We start from the raw sequence: 15,666 nt of genomic DNA, 5'->3' as shown, positions 1-15,666 counted from the left end.
TAATTAACGCAGGTGAGGTAATTAAAGGCCCAGGTGTGTACAGGTGTTCCGGGAGGGTCTAATTAGTGTAGGTAAAGGTGTGAGTTATACAAAGGTGAGTTTACAAGGTTGATTGTTTAAAGGTAGACTGGTAGAATAGGCCGAAGAGGAGATGAAAATAAAGAAAGGAAGGGAGGAAGAAAGGGATAAAGAAGATAGAGATGAAAAAATTAAGACCAAGGATGAAAGGGAGAGAGAAAGAAGGAACGAATGAAAAAGGGAAGGAAGAAATGAGAGAAAAGTTAGTCAAGTAGAAGAACAGAAAGAAGATTGAAGAGGAGATGAAAAGAAAGAAAGGAAGGGAGGGAAGGAAGAAAGAAATTAAGGATGAAAAAGAAAGAAAAGGAGACAAAAAAGGAAAGGAAGAAAAGGAGAAATGAGAGAAAGATTAAAGAAGATAGGAAAGGAAGAAAGGAATAAAATGTATAGAATGAAGATAAAGATGAAAAGGAGGAAGAAAAGGAGAAAGAAAGAAAGCAGGGAAGGAGGAAAACGAAAAATAATGAAGAAAAAGCTGAAAAAAAGAAAGAAGATAGGAATAAAAAGATAGAAACCAACAAAAATATGAAAAGGGACATGAATTAAGAAAATGAATAAAAGAAGAAAACGGAAAACAATAAAATGAAGAAAACAAAAAAACAGGAAGACATGAAAAGCAGAAAGGAAGCAAAGAAAAAAAAGACACGTGTCGCAACCATGGGCACACACACACACACACACACACACACACACACACACACACACACACACACACACTTCGAACGCCCAAAACGTATATGAGGAAATGACGTCAGAGAGAGAGAGAGAGAGAGAGAGAGAGAGAGAGAGAGAGAGAGAGAGAGAGAGAGAGATATGAGGGCTTCCCAAAACAACTCAAGGTATGAAAGAAGGAAAAAAAATAAAGAATCAGGTCAAGCAACACAAAACAAACAAACATGAGAGATGAGTCAAAACAATTCACTGATAATTTGAATAGAAAAAAAATGGGGCAAGGATGAAAAGAAAAAACAGGAAGGAAGAAAAAGGGAAAGAAACAGGAAGAGAGAGAGAGAGAGAGAGAGAGAGAGAGAGAGAGAGAGAGAGAGAGAGAGAGAGAGAGAGAGAGAGAGAGAGAGGGGATAAGGAAAATGAATGAAGACAAGGAAAAGAAAGAGAGATAAGAGAAAGAAATGAGAAACGGAGAGAAAGAGGAAAAGAAAGATGAATGAAGAGAAGGAAAAGAAAGAGGAATAACAGAAAAAGAAGGAAGAAACGAAGAGAGAAAGAGGATAAGGAAGATAGACGAATGAATAATAAGAGAAAGGAAAAAGATGATAGCAGAGAAGGAGGAAAAGGAAGAAAAAAAGAGGAAAGAAGAAAAAGGAAAAGAAAGAGGATAAGAAGGAATAAGTATTAATAAAGAAGGGAAGACCATAGGAAAGGCCGAGCAAGGATATGTTAAAGAAGGAAATAGGGGAAAATTAGGAGAATTGAAGGAAATAGGAGAAGAAAAAAAGAAGGCTAAAAACAAGTAAAGATATATAAAAAAAAAAGAAAACTACATGAATGAAACGTACACAACGGTATGGGAAATCCTCTCTCTCTCTCTCTTTCTCTCTTAGTCACAATCACTCTCAACCACTCTATCACTCTTAATCACTCAGTTGGTTGGATACATTCATGGATAGTGAGGTAAGGTGGGGTTAGGATTACAGGATCCTCTTGCAGACTCCTTATGTTCTTATGTTCAATCACATAATCACTCTCCCAATCACTCTCTCACTCACTCTCACTCTCACCTTCGCTTTCACGGCGGCTTCAATGACCTCTCTTGTCCCCTCGATGTTGACCTTCTCTTGCATGGGGGCGTGAGGGGTCAGCTGGTCTCTCCCTGACATCCCGTAGGAGGCTGTGAAGGAGGAGGAGGAAGAGGGATTAATATTCAGTCTCTTCTCTCATTTTCTTTCCTACTATTTCTTTGCTTGTTTTCATTATCTCCTTTCCTTTCCTGTTCTCATTTGTTTGTTTCTCTATTTTGTCTTCTTTCATCCTCCTCTTGCGCTATCTCTTTTTGCTTCCTATCTTTTTTCTCTCTATCTTTCTTTCTTTCGTATTTTATCCTTCTTTTCTTCTTTCCTTCATTTCTCTATTTTGTCTTCGTTTTTTCTTTCTTTCTCCTTCTCTCTCTATTTCTTCTATCTTCTGTTTTCTTTCCTTTTTCAGTCCACGATTTTCATCAAGAACAAAAGAAGAAGAAGAAGAAGAAGAAGACGAAGAACAAGAAGTAAAAGGGCAACAACAACAACAACAACAATAACTTACCTGTGTGGATAACAGCTTCAGCACCTTCGAAGTGAGTCTGCAGGTCATGAGGGTTGGTCACACTCCCTTCCACGAACTCAAGAGGACCCGGATCTGGCGTCTCTTCACTCCAAAACCCTGCAGTAGTAGTAGCAGTAGTAGTAGTAGTAGTAGTAGTAGTAGTAGTAGTAGTAGTAGCAGTAGTAGTAGTAGTGGTAAACAAGAGCAAGGGAAATAAAAACAGGAAGATTAAGAAAAAGTAGAAAAAGTAAATAAAAGAGAAATTGATAGATACTTAAATCGATTGAAAGAGAAGTGAAAACTACTATAGATTAAGAAAATATAAAACAGCGTTAACGGTAATTAAAGAAAAAGATAAAAATAAAATGCGAAGAAAAGAAGAAAAAGAAAATTTCAAGATAGATATGTAATTGAAAAGGAAGCTGAAGGAGATGGAAAAGGAGGCAAAGAAAAGATAAAGAGGATAAAAAATGAAGGAAAGAAGATGAAATGAAGACAAGGAATAGACAAAGAAAATAAAAAAAGACGATGAATAAAAAAAGACGAAGAAAAAAGAAAACGAACAAAAAAGTGAAGAAGCTGAAGGAAAAGAAGAAAAGGAGGCAAAAAAAAATTTTTGACGAAGAATGCGAAGGAAAGAAGATGATGAATAAAAGAAAAAAAGAAAAAAAAAAGAAAAAACGAACAAAAAATGAAGAATAAAAAAATGGAAAGGAGACAAAGAATAGACGAAGAAAATGAAGAAAAAAAGATGATGGCGAACAAAAGAAAAGAAAAAAAGAAAGAAGAAAATGAAGACAAAAATATACCACTTTCAACACTCCACCCCAAACTCCACACCGCCGTTCAGACTAACCTGGCGGAAGAGAATCCCACAAAGCTCGCGGTGCCGTTTTGCTCCACTCGGGGTCGGGAGGCTTCAGGTCCAACAGGGTCACGGGATGCCCACCCCGGGACAGCGCCCAACCAATATGATAACCAACGTAGCCACCACCGCCCGTGATCACCACCTTCGTCATCGCGAACCTGTATGAGACATGTATGGGACGTGTATGAGTCATGTATGGAACTTGTATGAGACATGTATGGGAAGTGTATGAGTCATGTATGGAACCTGTATGGGACGTGTATAGAGAGGAAATATAGTGGTAGCAGAAGTAGATGGACAGGAAGAACAATAACAATAATAACAACAACAACAGCAACAACAATAACATCAATAAAATAAGAAGAGCAAGAATAAGAAGAACAAGTAGATGAAACAATGACGAAGAAAGAAGAAAAATAAACAAAGAAAAATGAAAAGACGAAGACAAGAAAACGAAGACAAGATAAAAAGAGATGAAGACACGAGAAGAAGAAAAAGAGAAAAAGAAAGGAATGGAAAAGAACACCAAAAAAAAAAAAAAAAACTGGGAGAAAAAAAGAAAAAAAAAGAGAAAGGAGTGAAGAAGAAAAAAATCACACACTAAGAACAAAAACAAACAAAAACAACACATTACCTGGGAATAGAATTGAGATAAGACCAACACGGAGCAGGATACCACCACGTAAGATCAGAGGATATGCGCGTCCTGAGCTTATATAGGCTACTTGTAATGACGTCACGAGAGAGAGAGAGAGAGAGAGAGAGAGAGAGAGAGAGAGAGAGAGAGAGAGAGAGAGAGAGAGGTGTTAAGCGTTCTGAGAACACGAATTTTAAATGCAGTAAAACGTTGCACGGGAAGGTTCTGGGAGTACGTATTTGAAGGGCAGTAACAACATAGCAAAAACGTAACTGAATAAAGCGAATGAGTTATGGCAAGGTGATGGTGGCGTGGAAAAAGAGATAGGAGGTGAAAGAAAGATAGAAGAGATAAATGAAGGAAGAAAGGGAAAAGGACAGAATACGAAATAGAGATAGAAAGAAAACAGAAGGGAAAAGGGAGATAGCAAGAAAATGAAAGAAAGAAGATATTAGATGAATGAAGGAAGAGGAGCGAGATGACAGAATACGAAAATAAAGATGGAGAGAAAAAGGAAGAAAAAGAGACAGCAAGAAACGAAAAAGAAGACAAACGAGATAGCAGGAAAAAGAAAGAAGATAAAAGAAATAAATGAAGGAAGAGGGAGAAAAAGACAGAATACGAAATAGAAGATACAGAGAAAAAAAGAAGACAAAACAAAGCAAGAAAAAGAAAAAAAGAAAAAGTAGAGACGAAAAAAGGAAGGGAGGAAAAGGGGAAATGGTACCCTACAAAAAAATAAAGAAAAATAGGAGAGGAAAAAGAGTGAAAAGGTTAGAAGAATATGGAAATGAATCACAAGAAGCTTCCAAAAGAGTTGTCGATGCCGTACTAGTGAAATTCGATAGCAGTCAGAACGTACCTACGAGTCGACACAATAGGCGCACCTGACAATCACCAAATGGGGGGTACAAACCTGGCGAAGGGACTTTTTTGGCAGCCATAGCCGATAACGGGGTGAAGCGTAGCCCATCCAGATATTTTGTTTTTATTTATTAATGTTCCACGAGACATCCTACAGGTAAATCAAAGTATGTGCTTATCTTTGTACTCATTCATACACACACTGGTAATATTTCTGTGGTGTCTGATTCACTTGAGTGGAATTCTATTGTGAAAAACAATCACATATATATTCGTGTCAGGCAGAGTCAGGGCTAAAGGTCGCGGTTCTGGGAATTTATACCTCCCTTCTCCCTTGTTGTTTACCTGCAACAATAAACTATCAATCAATCGTAGCCGATCCAGTGGGACTCAGTACGTTTCCTAACTAGTATAGAAGGTATAGTGTTATATTATTGTTCTCTTGTTTGTTCAATGTTCTGTTCAAGAAAAAGAATACCCATAATTTGTAAGTTTTTGGCTATAAGGATACTTTACGAAATACAATTATAACTATACCTTCTACTAGTTAGGAAACGTACTGAATCCTGGATCGGCTACGTATAAATTCCCAGAGCCGCGACCTTTAATAGCGTGTTCCATTTAGCGTAACCTGTTTCTGGGTCGTGATCTGTGTGTTCCATTTAGCGGAACCGATCAGCTGACACAAGGTTGGGCAGATCACTTTCGGTTTCGACCCAGGACCCAGACCAGGACCAAGACAAGGTTTTTTGGTATGCGAGCAGGGTTGCCATATACCCAGAAAAGTCTGGATTTCTCCAGAATTTTGTAGCTATTGCCAGAACTCCAAAATTTTGACGAATATATCCAGATTTTTCATGCTTAGCCAGAAAGAATCCCTTAAAACTTCTAAATTTCCAGAATTTACTGTTTAGTGATTAACTGATTACGTTCAGACGGTTCAGTAAATAATCAGACTACCATATACATCATTGAGTTTCAACTACTTCGTGTATAAAATAAATACGGACAGTAGCTGTTGAGTTTAAACTTGAAGTCTTGAACAGAAACATTACCCGTACGCTTCTCGTCAAGGTCCCGTACGCTTCTCGTCAAGACCGTGCAGCGGTGCCAGATTGTCCTACTCACCCTCATATGTTTGCCGATTTCAGAGCCAAAACCAGTCTCCTCCACCCCAATAACTGACTTCATATATAGTTATCGTTGAAATGGTTAATTATCGTTGTTTCTTGGCAATAGTTCTGGGTCAGAAGCCGGTAAATACGATGATCTGAGGACGATAATCTGGCAACGGTGTCAAGACGGCAGTCAGTCACCACTCACGAGTCACGGCAGTACTGTCTCCAAGGTGCCGCAGGAGGAACTACACATTAGGGATTTTGAGTGAAATACACAGAATTACGGTGTGCTTCGAGGGACTGGCAGCGGGATCCGTGGTGGTAGAGGCTGGTAACATCGCGGAGGTGTGTTTGACCGAAAAAAGCCGGCGGAGAGTGCTGGGGGAGGCATAGTGGAGGTAATAAGTGCGGAGGTGGAGTGGCCGAGGCGGTGTGTCCATGGCGGCGGTGTCACGTGGTCCTCGAGGCTCAGTCTGACTGCTTCACACCAGACGCTTGATGATTGAGAGGAACTGCTACGATTTTGAAGTCACCCGTTCAATGACCAGTAAAATGAACTTTGATATGTACAAGTCGAAGGATCCAGAAGATATGTAAGGTAAGAAAAATTATACCTTTATAATATGTACTGTACTGAGTAGCCTATTCCAAATCTCTCTCTCTCTCTCTCTCTTGTTTTGAAATAACAACCGATGAAGTCCTTAAAGCTCTCCATTCACTTAAAACAAATAAAAGTCCTGGACCTGACAAAGTATATCCAACTCTGCTGAAAGAAACAAAGAGCGAAATACTCTCCTCCCTCACAACCGTATTCAATATGTCCTTACGACAAGGCATCGTCCCTTCAGATTGGAAAAAGGCTAACGTGACACCGATTTTCAAGAAAGGAGACAAAAAAGTACCAGGTAATTACAGGCCCATTAGTCTAACTTCGGTTGTAGGTAAGCTACTTGAGGGCATAATTAGAGACAAAATTGTGAATTACCTTGAAAGCCACTCATTGATTGGGGACTCACAACATGGCTTCCGAAACAAAAGATCCTGCCTATCAAACCTATTAACCTTTTATAACGACCTCTTCACTGTTTATGACGTAACCAAATCACTGGACGTAGTCTATCTTGATTTCCAGAAAGCGTTTGATAAAGTCCCGCATCATAAATTACTTTACAAATTAAAGCAAATAGGTATTGACGGTCAAGTAAACCAATGGATCGCGAATTGGTTGAGCAACAGACAACAAAGAGTAGTGATCGACGGATTTAACTCAGAGTGGGCGCCTGTCACTAGTGGCTTTCAGGGCTCGGTCCTTGGCCCAGTGCTCTTCATTATTTACATCAACGACGTGGATGTTGGACTCAATAACCGCATTAGTAAATTTGCAGACGACACAAAGATTGGCAACTCGGTTCTCACTGACGAAGACAGGCAAAGCCCAAGAGGATTTGCACAAAATTTCAGCTTGGTCGGATAGATGGAGATGCCCTTTAACGTAGACAAGTGCCAGGTCCTTCAAGTTGGAACGAGCAATAAGAAGTTCGAATACGAAATGCGCGGCGTTAAACTCAAAAGCGTTCAATGCGTCAAAGACTTAGGGGTCAAAATCGCGTCAAACCTCAAATTCTCACAGCAATGCATCGATGCAGCAAATAAAGCGAACAGAATGTTGGGCTTCATTAAAAGAAACTTTGTATTCAAGAATAAAGATGTAATACCCTGCTCTACAACAGTTTAGTCAGACCCCACTTGGAATATGCGGTACAGTTTTGGTCTCCCCACCATGCAAAGGATATTGCTAAATTAGAAGGTGTTCAGCGTCGGGCAACGAAAATGATCCCTTCCTTGCGCAACAAATCCTACGAAGAAAGGCTTTCACCCTTAACATGTTCTCTTGAGAAACGTCGCCTGAGGAAAACTGATCGAATGTTTTAAAATACTTAATGGTTTCACGAATGTAGACAGATCAACATTGTTTATGATCGATGACACTTTGCGCACGAGGAACAATGGCGTAAAACTCAGATGTAGACAAGTAAATTCAGACTGCACCAAATTTTTCTTCACCAACGTTGTAGTGCGAGAATGGAATAAGCTTCCACCGTCAGTGGTCCAGTGTAACACGATTGACTCCTTCAAAATAAGCTCGACCGTCACTTCCTTCAACTTAATATCAACTAGAGTAGAAATGCAACGTTTTGGAGTCTTCTGATTAATGTAAAATCACTTAGGTTTAAGGACAGACCACCAAGTCTGGACCATGGGGTCTGTGTGGTCTGATTTTCTATGTAAATCTATGTAAATCTCTCTCTCTCTCTCTCTCTCTCTGTGTGTGTGTGTGTGTGTGTGTGTGTGTGTGTGTGTGTGTGTATATATATATATATATATATATATATATATATATATATATATATATATATATATATATATATATATATATATATCCAGAATTTCAAGGACATATCCAGAATTTTTTGCCCTTGTTTCCCAGAAAAATGCTGTCAGTCATATGGCAACGCTGTGCGAGTCAGGGCCCGAATTCACAAACAGACTCAATAACTACGAACTAACTTAACTACGCACTATTGATTTAGCTACTGACGTTAGTGTCAGATTCTCGAAGCAAACCTAGCTTCGATTGTAGTTAGAGGCGCGCGAAGTCAGCGAGGCCGCTGATTGGTTGATGACGTCATTGGCCTTGCAGCGAATCGCAAGCACGTTTACAGAACCGTCAGCCAATCCTAGGGAGCCCCCTCCAGCTGCTGGTTCAAGAAACCCATTATCTTTTCCCATTTTTCTTCCTTTCAAGGCAAACTGTACTAAATCGTAATCTACGAATTCAATTATTTCGTTGTTTACTGCACATTTACGTCAAAGTAGCTCTGCTGTTCGATGTCTAAGACTTGTTACCTACGAACATGCTTAAGATGAAGAAAAAGAAGATACGGAGGAGATTGAGGCAGGAAGAAAGCAAATAGAAATATGGGACAGATATCGAGGCAGACAGAACGAAGGACGGAAGGAAGGAATAGGGAAAATCAAGACTGTCTTGCCATATCTGCAGCCCAACTCATGGGATAGCTGTCACCCGACAAAGGTCCATGGTCCCTCCACGGATGGGGGCGGTGTCACCATGGATTAAAGAGAGAGGATAGTTCATGCCGACGTCATTGTTATGACGTGGCGGGGAACCGTGACGTCACTCCCGCAACTCGTGCGCACTGGTTCCCAAAGCCCCGCGGGTACAGAGAGGAACTGCTTCATTCTGGCTTTTATTCATTTAAATAACATAACCTTTAAGTTAGTTTAACGCAGCACAATATGAAACTAGTAAAAAATAAAACTCTGATAGTAGGATGCGACATTTATGCACCAAATCGAGAAAATAACCAAGAGAACAAAAAACAATAAGTTTATGTGGAGCTGTGTCAGATGCTGTATACATATATTTTCGTGTTTCATATTCCCTTCTTGTAGCCCTAAGAACATATCGGTGACTAAAATAATAATAAGAAATGCCATAATAACTATTGCAAAAACTGAACTAGCAGCTACTCGTAGCCTAGTAAATAACTTGAGAATCCTTACTTTTCACTTATGATTATGCAGTTACATACTCTGTAAATTTACCTACCTCTTTTCACAAATTTGTCCTTGCCACTTAGCATTCAAGCTTTATCGCATGTTCTAGCCAGGGAAATACGTGGTGACAAATTTGAACTTACACTCACCAAGTTCTTTATATTATACACAGCAGCTAAATGTGGAACTTTAGGTGGAATTATCTTGCATTTTGCATTTGTAGCACGGTAAATCATATCCTACACAGACTTGTGGTATACCTAAAATAGCGCCCTATTGCTAATTTTAAATTAACTAATCTAAACTAACCAATCCTAGCAAGACTCTGACCTTGCCTAACCCTATCAGCAAACAGATGGCTGACCAGATACAACGAAGTATCATGGAACAACCATTTTAGTTCATAATGTTGTATGGCCAGAGCATCTCTATTGAGCTCCTGTGCACTTCGTGATCCCTTTTGAGTTCCTCTGAGGACACCCCTCGGGCCATATTTGAAGACACCCCTTGGGCCCCCAGCAAAGGAGGGTCCCAACCGGTAAATGACCAAATTGGGAGCACCTTTGTTGCCATCCTCATGTGCAGAAGCGTGTGAGGGAGCCCCACAATGAGCCAAGCACCCCCGGGACCCCAGATTTCTTGCTACGCCCTTGTTGATGCGAGACATGACAAACTTTACCCAGGAAAAAGTAGTTTCGATGAATACATACCTGCATGTGGTTTTGATGGAATATGTTGGGATGGCACAGCTCCTGGTTTCAGTTCCCGTGTGTTCCTTGATGTAAAAGTAGTACCATCGCCCCTTCCATGAGAATAATCGCTCTCCTGGAAGTGAAGGGAGCAAACGCGGGCAAGCTTGATGTCATATTTATCACTCCGCCTGCACACTCTTATCCACTTCCGGCGAGTTTTCTTGTCTCTGGGGAACCTGTAGAACCTCAGGCCACCTTTTCCTGCATGCCTTGTGTTGCTGGAGCACCCAAACACCGCACAAACACCCATATCGGCACGTTAAATACGGCGCGTGGGAACCACTTGAACAGCTGACAGGCGTGACGTCACGGCCGCGGTGCATGCCGGGAAAACAAATGCTCAGTGAACAATCCTCTCTATTTAATCCATGGGTGTCACGGGCAAAATTAAGCCCGGACATCCACATGCCTCTGTTATCTTAGCTCAAGCTCGTGTATCTGGGGTTCTTTTCGACTGATATGGCGTCTAGAACTAGCATAATCATCATTCTTTATTATGATGACAAAGACCATGTCAAAATTTGCCTCATTAAATAAGAAAGTACATAAAGTTCGGCAGCTTTCCCTCGTCGCCAAGCCATCCTCCAGAGCAGCACTCCGACACCCATGATCACACATTCATTTTTCTCAGAAAATAGGATACCAATCACATATACATCAATATATTTCCACAGGTGAATACTTAGGGCATGTTCACACCAAGTTGCGACACCTGAGATTCATTAATAATGACAGGGGAAGGAAAAATATAGGCCCCTGTCATCGATAAAATTGAGCCTCGGGCAGAATTGAGTCTGGGCATCTATATGCCTCGGATTTCTTCGCTATTATATATTGTAAGATCGTTCTGTTGACATGTATGGGTAAATGAACGCTTTCTGTATCTACAAATAGAAGGAAAACGCAAAATTCTCCCTAGTAAATCAGAAATTACATAAAGTTTGGCAACTTTTCCTCGTCGCCAAGCCATCCTCCACAGCAGGCAGAGGAGGGAGGTCTGGCAATCCCCCGGCCGGGTGTTGCCATACCGCCCACACTTATCATATACCTCTCAAAGGGTGCATATCTCAACATTTTATAAAGAAATGGGCCTCCTCTACTCGCAAAGTTATATTTCAAGTTGAAAAACGCGATTTATACGTAAATCTGATAATATTGTAAGCGTTACCGTCAGCTCCGAGGCAGTAGTTATTTAACAACAAATTTAACGTCACACAGAGCGCGGTAAACTTTTGTAGATCCGCGCGCTAACCCGTGACGTCATCGATTAGTTTGTAGTTATTTTTGTGAATCTCGATCTTCTCAAAACTACGCACTAAGGGCCCAAAACTACGAACTAAGCCTTTGTGGATCCGGGCCCAGGTGGGTGAGCAGAGAGGAAGGGAGGCGTTTCTTTGAATGGAAGGTGACTGACAGAAATAGTGAGGGTCTAGAATGGAATGTGAGAAAGTGGAAGAAAGAGATAGACAGTGCAGTGAAAGGTGACGGTCTGAGGAGGTGGAAGCATGTGATGGAGCGAAAGAGTACTTTGGAGTGGTACGGGGAAAAGGAAGCCCCGCAGTGTGTCAGCTGGTATGATGGAAGCCTGGGTGGTGATCTTCTCTTCCAAGCTCGAGCGCAGTGTATGAATGTGAATGCAAGAAATTACAGGTGGTCTGAGTCCCGCAGCAAAGTGTGTCAGATGTGTGACAGGGGTGTGGATGAAACTGTCGTGCATGTGATACTGGTGTGTGGGAGGTACCGGAGAGAAAGGACGGAGATGATGAGGGTGGCACTGAGTGAGATGGGCTGGGATGTGAATGGGAGGATTGCAAGGACAGAGAGGGAATGGAAGGGAGGGAGGGTGAAAGGATTGATGGAAGGATGGAAGGAAGGGAAGAAGGAGAGAAAGAAAGGAAGGGAAGATGAAAGGATTGACGGAAGGAAGGGAAGGAAGGAAAGAAGGAGAGAAAGAAAGGAAGGGAAGGTGGAAGGATTGATGGAAGGATGGAAGGAAGGAAGGGAAGAAGGAGAGAAAGAAAGGAAGGGACTGTGGAAGGATTGATGGAAGGATTGATGGAAGGAAGGGAAGAAGGAGAGAAAGAAAGGAAGGGACTGGAAGAATTGATAGAAGGAAGAAAGGAAAGAAAATGAGGAAGGAAGGACAGAAAAGGAGGAAGGATGGAAAGAAAGAAGAAGAAGGAAGAAGGATCGTTTAAAAGACTCCTGTACGTATTCATTTAAAACACTATTGAACGTACTCGAGAGAAAGGGGGGAAAGGAAGAAGGAATGACGGGAGGGAGAGAATAAACGAAGTAAGGGAAAGATGGTAGAAAAAATATATATAAGAAGAATGAACGGAGAGAACGAAACAAGGACGATATAAAACAAGAAACAAACAAACGAGTAATACGAATATGAATGGATAAACAAATGTATGACAAAATATGTAAATGAGTCAAAAGAGATTCAAGAGGACGCACACATAGACACCCACACGTACACTCATCCTTCCTTACGTCAAATGGTGCAACATAACGAACAAGGAAAAAGAGTTGATACACACACACACACACACACACACACACACACACACACACACACGAGCGCACTTTTTTCTTTTTTTGAGAGAGAGAGAGAGAGAGAGAGAGAGAGAGAGAGAGAGAGAGAGAGAGAGTCTAGGGACACAGGATATGAAATAATGCGGTAAAAACAATAAGTCGGGTAAATTTCACGAGTCACCGCCAGATGGAGTGATATTGAAGTTTGACACGTGTATTTATTTATAGTGAAGGATGCAGATCAGGGCCAAATATAAAAAAAAGAAGTATAATAGTAAACAAAAGGCCCAATACGTGTACAGTAAAGATGTGTATAAATGTGTTTAGAATGTGATTAAAAAAGTGAAGGGTTATGAGAGGAAGGAAGGAAGGAAGGGAGGGAGGAAAGAAAGGAAGGAAGGAAGGAAGGAAGGAAGGAAGGAAGGAAAGAAAGAAAGAAAGAAAAAGAAAGGAAGGAAGGAAGGAAGGGAGGAGAGAAAGAAAGGAAGGAAGGAAGGAAAGAAGGAAGGAAGGAAGGAAGGAAGGAAGACGGAAGGAAAGAAAGAAAGGAAGGGAGGGTGAAAGGATTGATGGAAGGATGGAAGGAAGGAAGGAAAGAAAGAAAGGAAGGGAAGGTGAAAGGATTGATGGAAGGAAATTAAGGGAAGAAGGAGAGAAAGAAAGGAAGGGACTGTGGAAGAATTGATAGAAGGAAGAAAGAAAGGAAGGAAGAAAGGAAAGAAAATGAGGAAGGAAGGACAGAAAAGGAGGAAGGATGGAAAGAAAGAAGAAGAAGGAAGAAGGATCGTTTAAAAGACTCCTGTACGTATTCATTTAAAACACTATTGAACGTACTCGAGAGAAAGGGGGGAGAGGAAGAAGGAATGACGGGAGGGAGAGAAGAAACGAAGTAAGGGAAAGATGTTAAAAAAAAATATATAAGAATGAACGGAGAGAACGAAACAAGGACGATATAAAGCAAGAAACAAACAAACGAGTAATACGAATATGAATGGATAAACAAATGTATGACAAAATATGTAAATGAGTCAAAAGAGATTCAAGAGGACGCACACATAGACACCCACACGTACACTCATCCTTCCTTACGTCAAATGGTGCAACATAACGAACAAGGAAAAAGAGTTGATACACACACACACACACACACACACACACACACACACACACACGAGCGCACTTTTTTCTTTTTTTGAGAGAGAGAGAGAGAGAGAGAGAGAGAGAGAGAGAGAGAGAGAATCTTAAGAGAGTCTAGGGACACAGGATATGAAATAATGCGGTAAAAACAATAAGTCGGGTAAATTTCACGAGTCACCGCCAGATGGAGTGATATTGAAGTTTGACACGTGTATTTATTTATAGTGAAGGATGCAGATCAGGGCCAAATATAAAAAAAAAAGAAGTATAATAGTAAACAAAAGGCCCAATACGTGTACAGTAAAGATGTGTATAAATGTGTTTAGAATGTGATTAAAAAAGTGAAGGGTTATGAGAGGAAGGAAGGAAGGAAGGGAGGGAGGAAAGAAAGAAAGAAAGAAAGAAAGGATGGAAGGAAGGAAGGAAGGAAAGAAAGAAAGAAAGAAAGGAAGGAAAGAAGGAAGGAAGGAAGGGAAGAAGGAGAGGAAGAAAGGAAGGGAAGGTGAAAGGCTTGATGGAAGGAAGGAAGGAAGGAAAGAAAGAAAGAAAGGAAGGGAAGGTGAAAGGATTGATGGAAGGAAGAAAGGAAGGAAGGGAAAAAGGAGAGAAAGGAAGGGAGGGTGAAAGGATTGATGGAAGGATGGAAGGAAGGAAGGGAAGAAGGAGAGAAAGAAAGGAAGGGAAGATGAAAGGATTGACGGAAGGAAGGGAAGAAGGAAAGAAAGAAAGAAAGAAAGGAAGGGAAGGTGAAAGGATTGATGGAAGGAAGGAAGGAAGGAAGGAAGGGAAGAAAGAGAGAAAGGAAGGGAGGGTGAAAGGATTGATGGAAGGATGGAAGGAAGGAAGGGAGGAAAGAAAGAAAGAAAGAAAGGAAGGAAGGAAGGAAGGAAGGAAGGAAGGAAGGAAGGAAGGAAGGAAGGAAGACGGAAGGGAAGGAGAGAAAGGAAGGGAGGGTGAAAGGATTGATGGAAGGATGGAAGGAAGGGAAGAAGGAGAGAAAGGAAGGGAGGGTGAAAGGATTGATGGAAGAATGGAAGGAAGGAAAGAAGGAGAGAAAGAAAGGAAGGGAAAAAGGAAAGAAAGGAAGGGAGGGTGAAAGGATTGATGGAAGGATGGAAGGAAGGAAGGGAAGAAGGAGAGAAAGAAAGGAAGGGACTGTGGAAGGATTGATGGAAGGATGGATGGAAGGAAGGGAAGAAGGAGAGAAAGAAAGGAAGGGACTGTGGAAGAATTGATGGAAGGAAGAAAGAAAGGAAGGAAGAAAGGAAAGAAAATGAGGAAGAAAGGACAGAAAAGGAGGAAGGATGGAAAGAAAGGAGAAGAAGGAAGAAGGATCGTTTAAAAGACTCCTGTACGTATTCATTTAAAACACTATTGAACGTACTCGAAAGAAAGGGGGGAGAGGAAGAAGGAACGACGGGAGGGAGAGAATAAACGAAGTAAGGGAAAGATGGTAGAAAAAATATATATAAGAAGAATGAACGGAGAGAACGAAACAAGGACGATATAAAGCAAGAAACAAACAAACGAGTAATACGAATATGAATGGATAAACAAATGAATGACGAAATAGGTGATTCATAAGAGACTCAGGAGGACACACACACACACACACACACACACACACACACACACGCATCCTTTCCTTACGTCAAATGGTGCAACATAGCGAACAAAGAAAAAAAAAGTTGACACACACACACACACACACACACACGAGCGTCCTTTTTTTTTTTTTTTTAGAGAGAGAGAGAGAGAGAGAGAGAGAGAGAGAGAGAGAGAGAGAGAGAGAGAGAGAGAGAGAGAAGAATATGATGCAGCAGTAAGGAA

General features: G+C 40.9%; 2 protein-coding genes across 4 annotated transcripts in view; one reads left to right on the top strand and one right to left on the bottom strand.

The window, feature by feature from the left end:
• LOC126994189 (short-chain dehydrogenase/reductase family 42E member 1-like) overlaps positions 1-15,666 on the bottom strand; it is a 131,805-nt gene that overhangs the window by 5,065 nt on the left and 111,074 nt on the right. For 2 of the 3 annotated variants that reach the window (XM_050853468.1, XM_050853480.1), the window contains 3 exons: positions 3,197-3,366; positions 2,341-2,457; positions 1,818-1,927 (listed from right to left, as the gene is read on the bottom strand). In XM_050853468.1, the coding sequence (XP_050709425.1) occupies positions 1,818-1,927; positions 2,341-2,457; positions 3,197-3,366 (397 nt within the window). Of the gene's footprint in view, positions 1-1,817; positions 1,928-2,340; positions 2,458-3,196; positions 3,367-3,842; positions 3,905-15,666 lie in introns of those variants that run through there. The other variant, XM_050853473.1, reaches the window with a different exon arrangement.
• The window catches only part of LOC126994161 (potassium voltage-gated channel protein Shab-like), a 199,023-nt gene continuing 189,211 nt past the window's right edge, over positions 5,855-15,666 (top strand). The window contains exon 1 of the mRNA XM_050853424.1: positions 5,855-6,425. The gene's annotated coding sequence lies outside the window, so the exon portion shown is untranslated. The remainder of the gene's footprint in view (positions 6,426-15,666) is intronic.

This window comes from Eriocheir sinensis, chromosome 7 (genome assembly GCF_024679095.1).
Source record: "Eriocheir sinensis breed Jianghai 21 chromosome 7, ASM2467909v1, whole genome shotgun sequence".
NCBI lineage: Eukaryota > Metazoa > Arthropoda > Malacostraca > Decapoda > Varunidae > Eriocheir > Eriocheir sinensis.
This window is presented reverse-complemented; position numbering and strand designations above follow the sequence as displayed.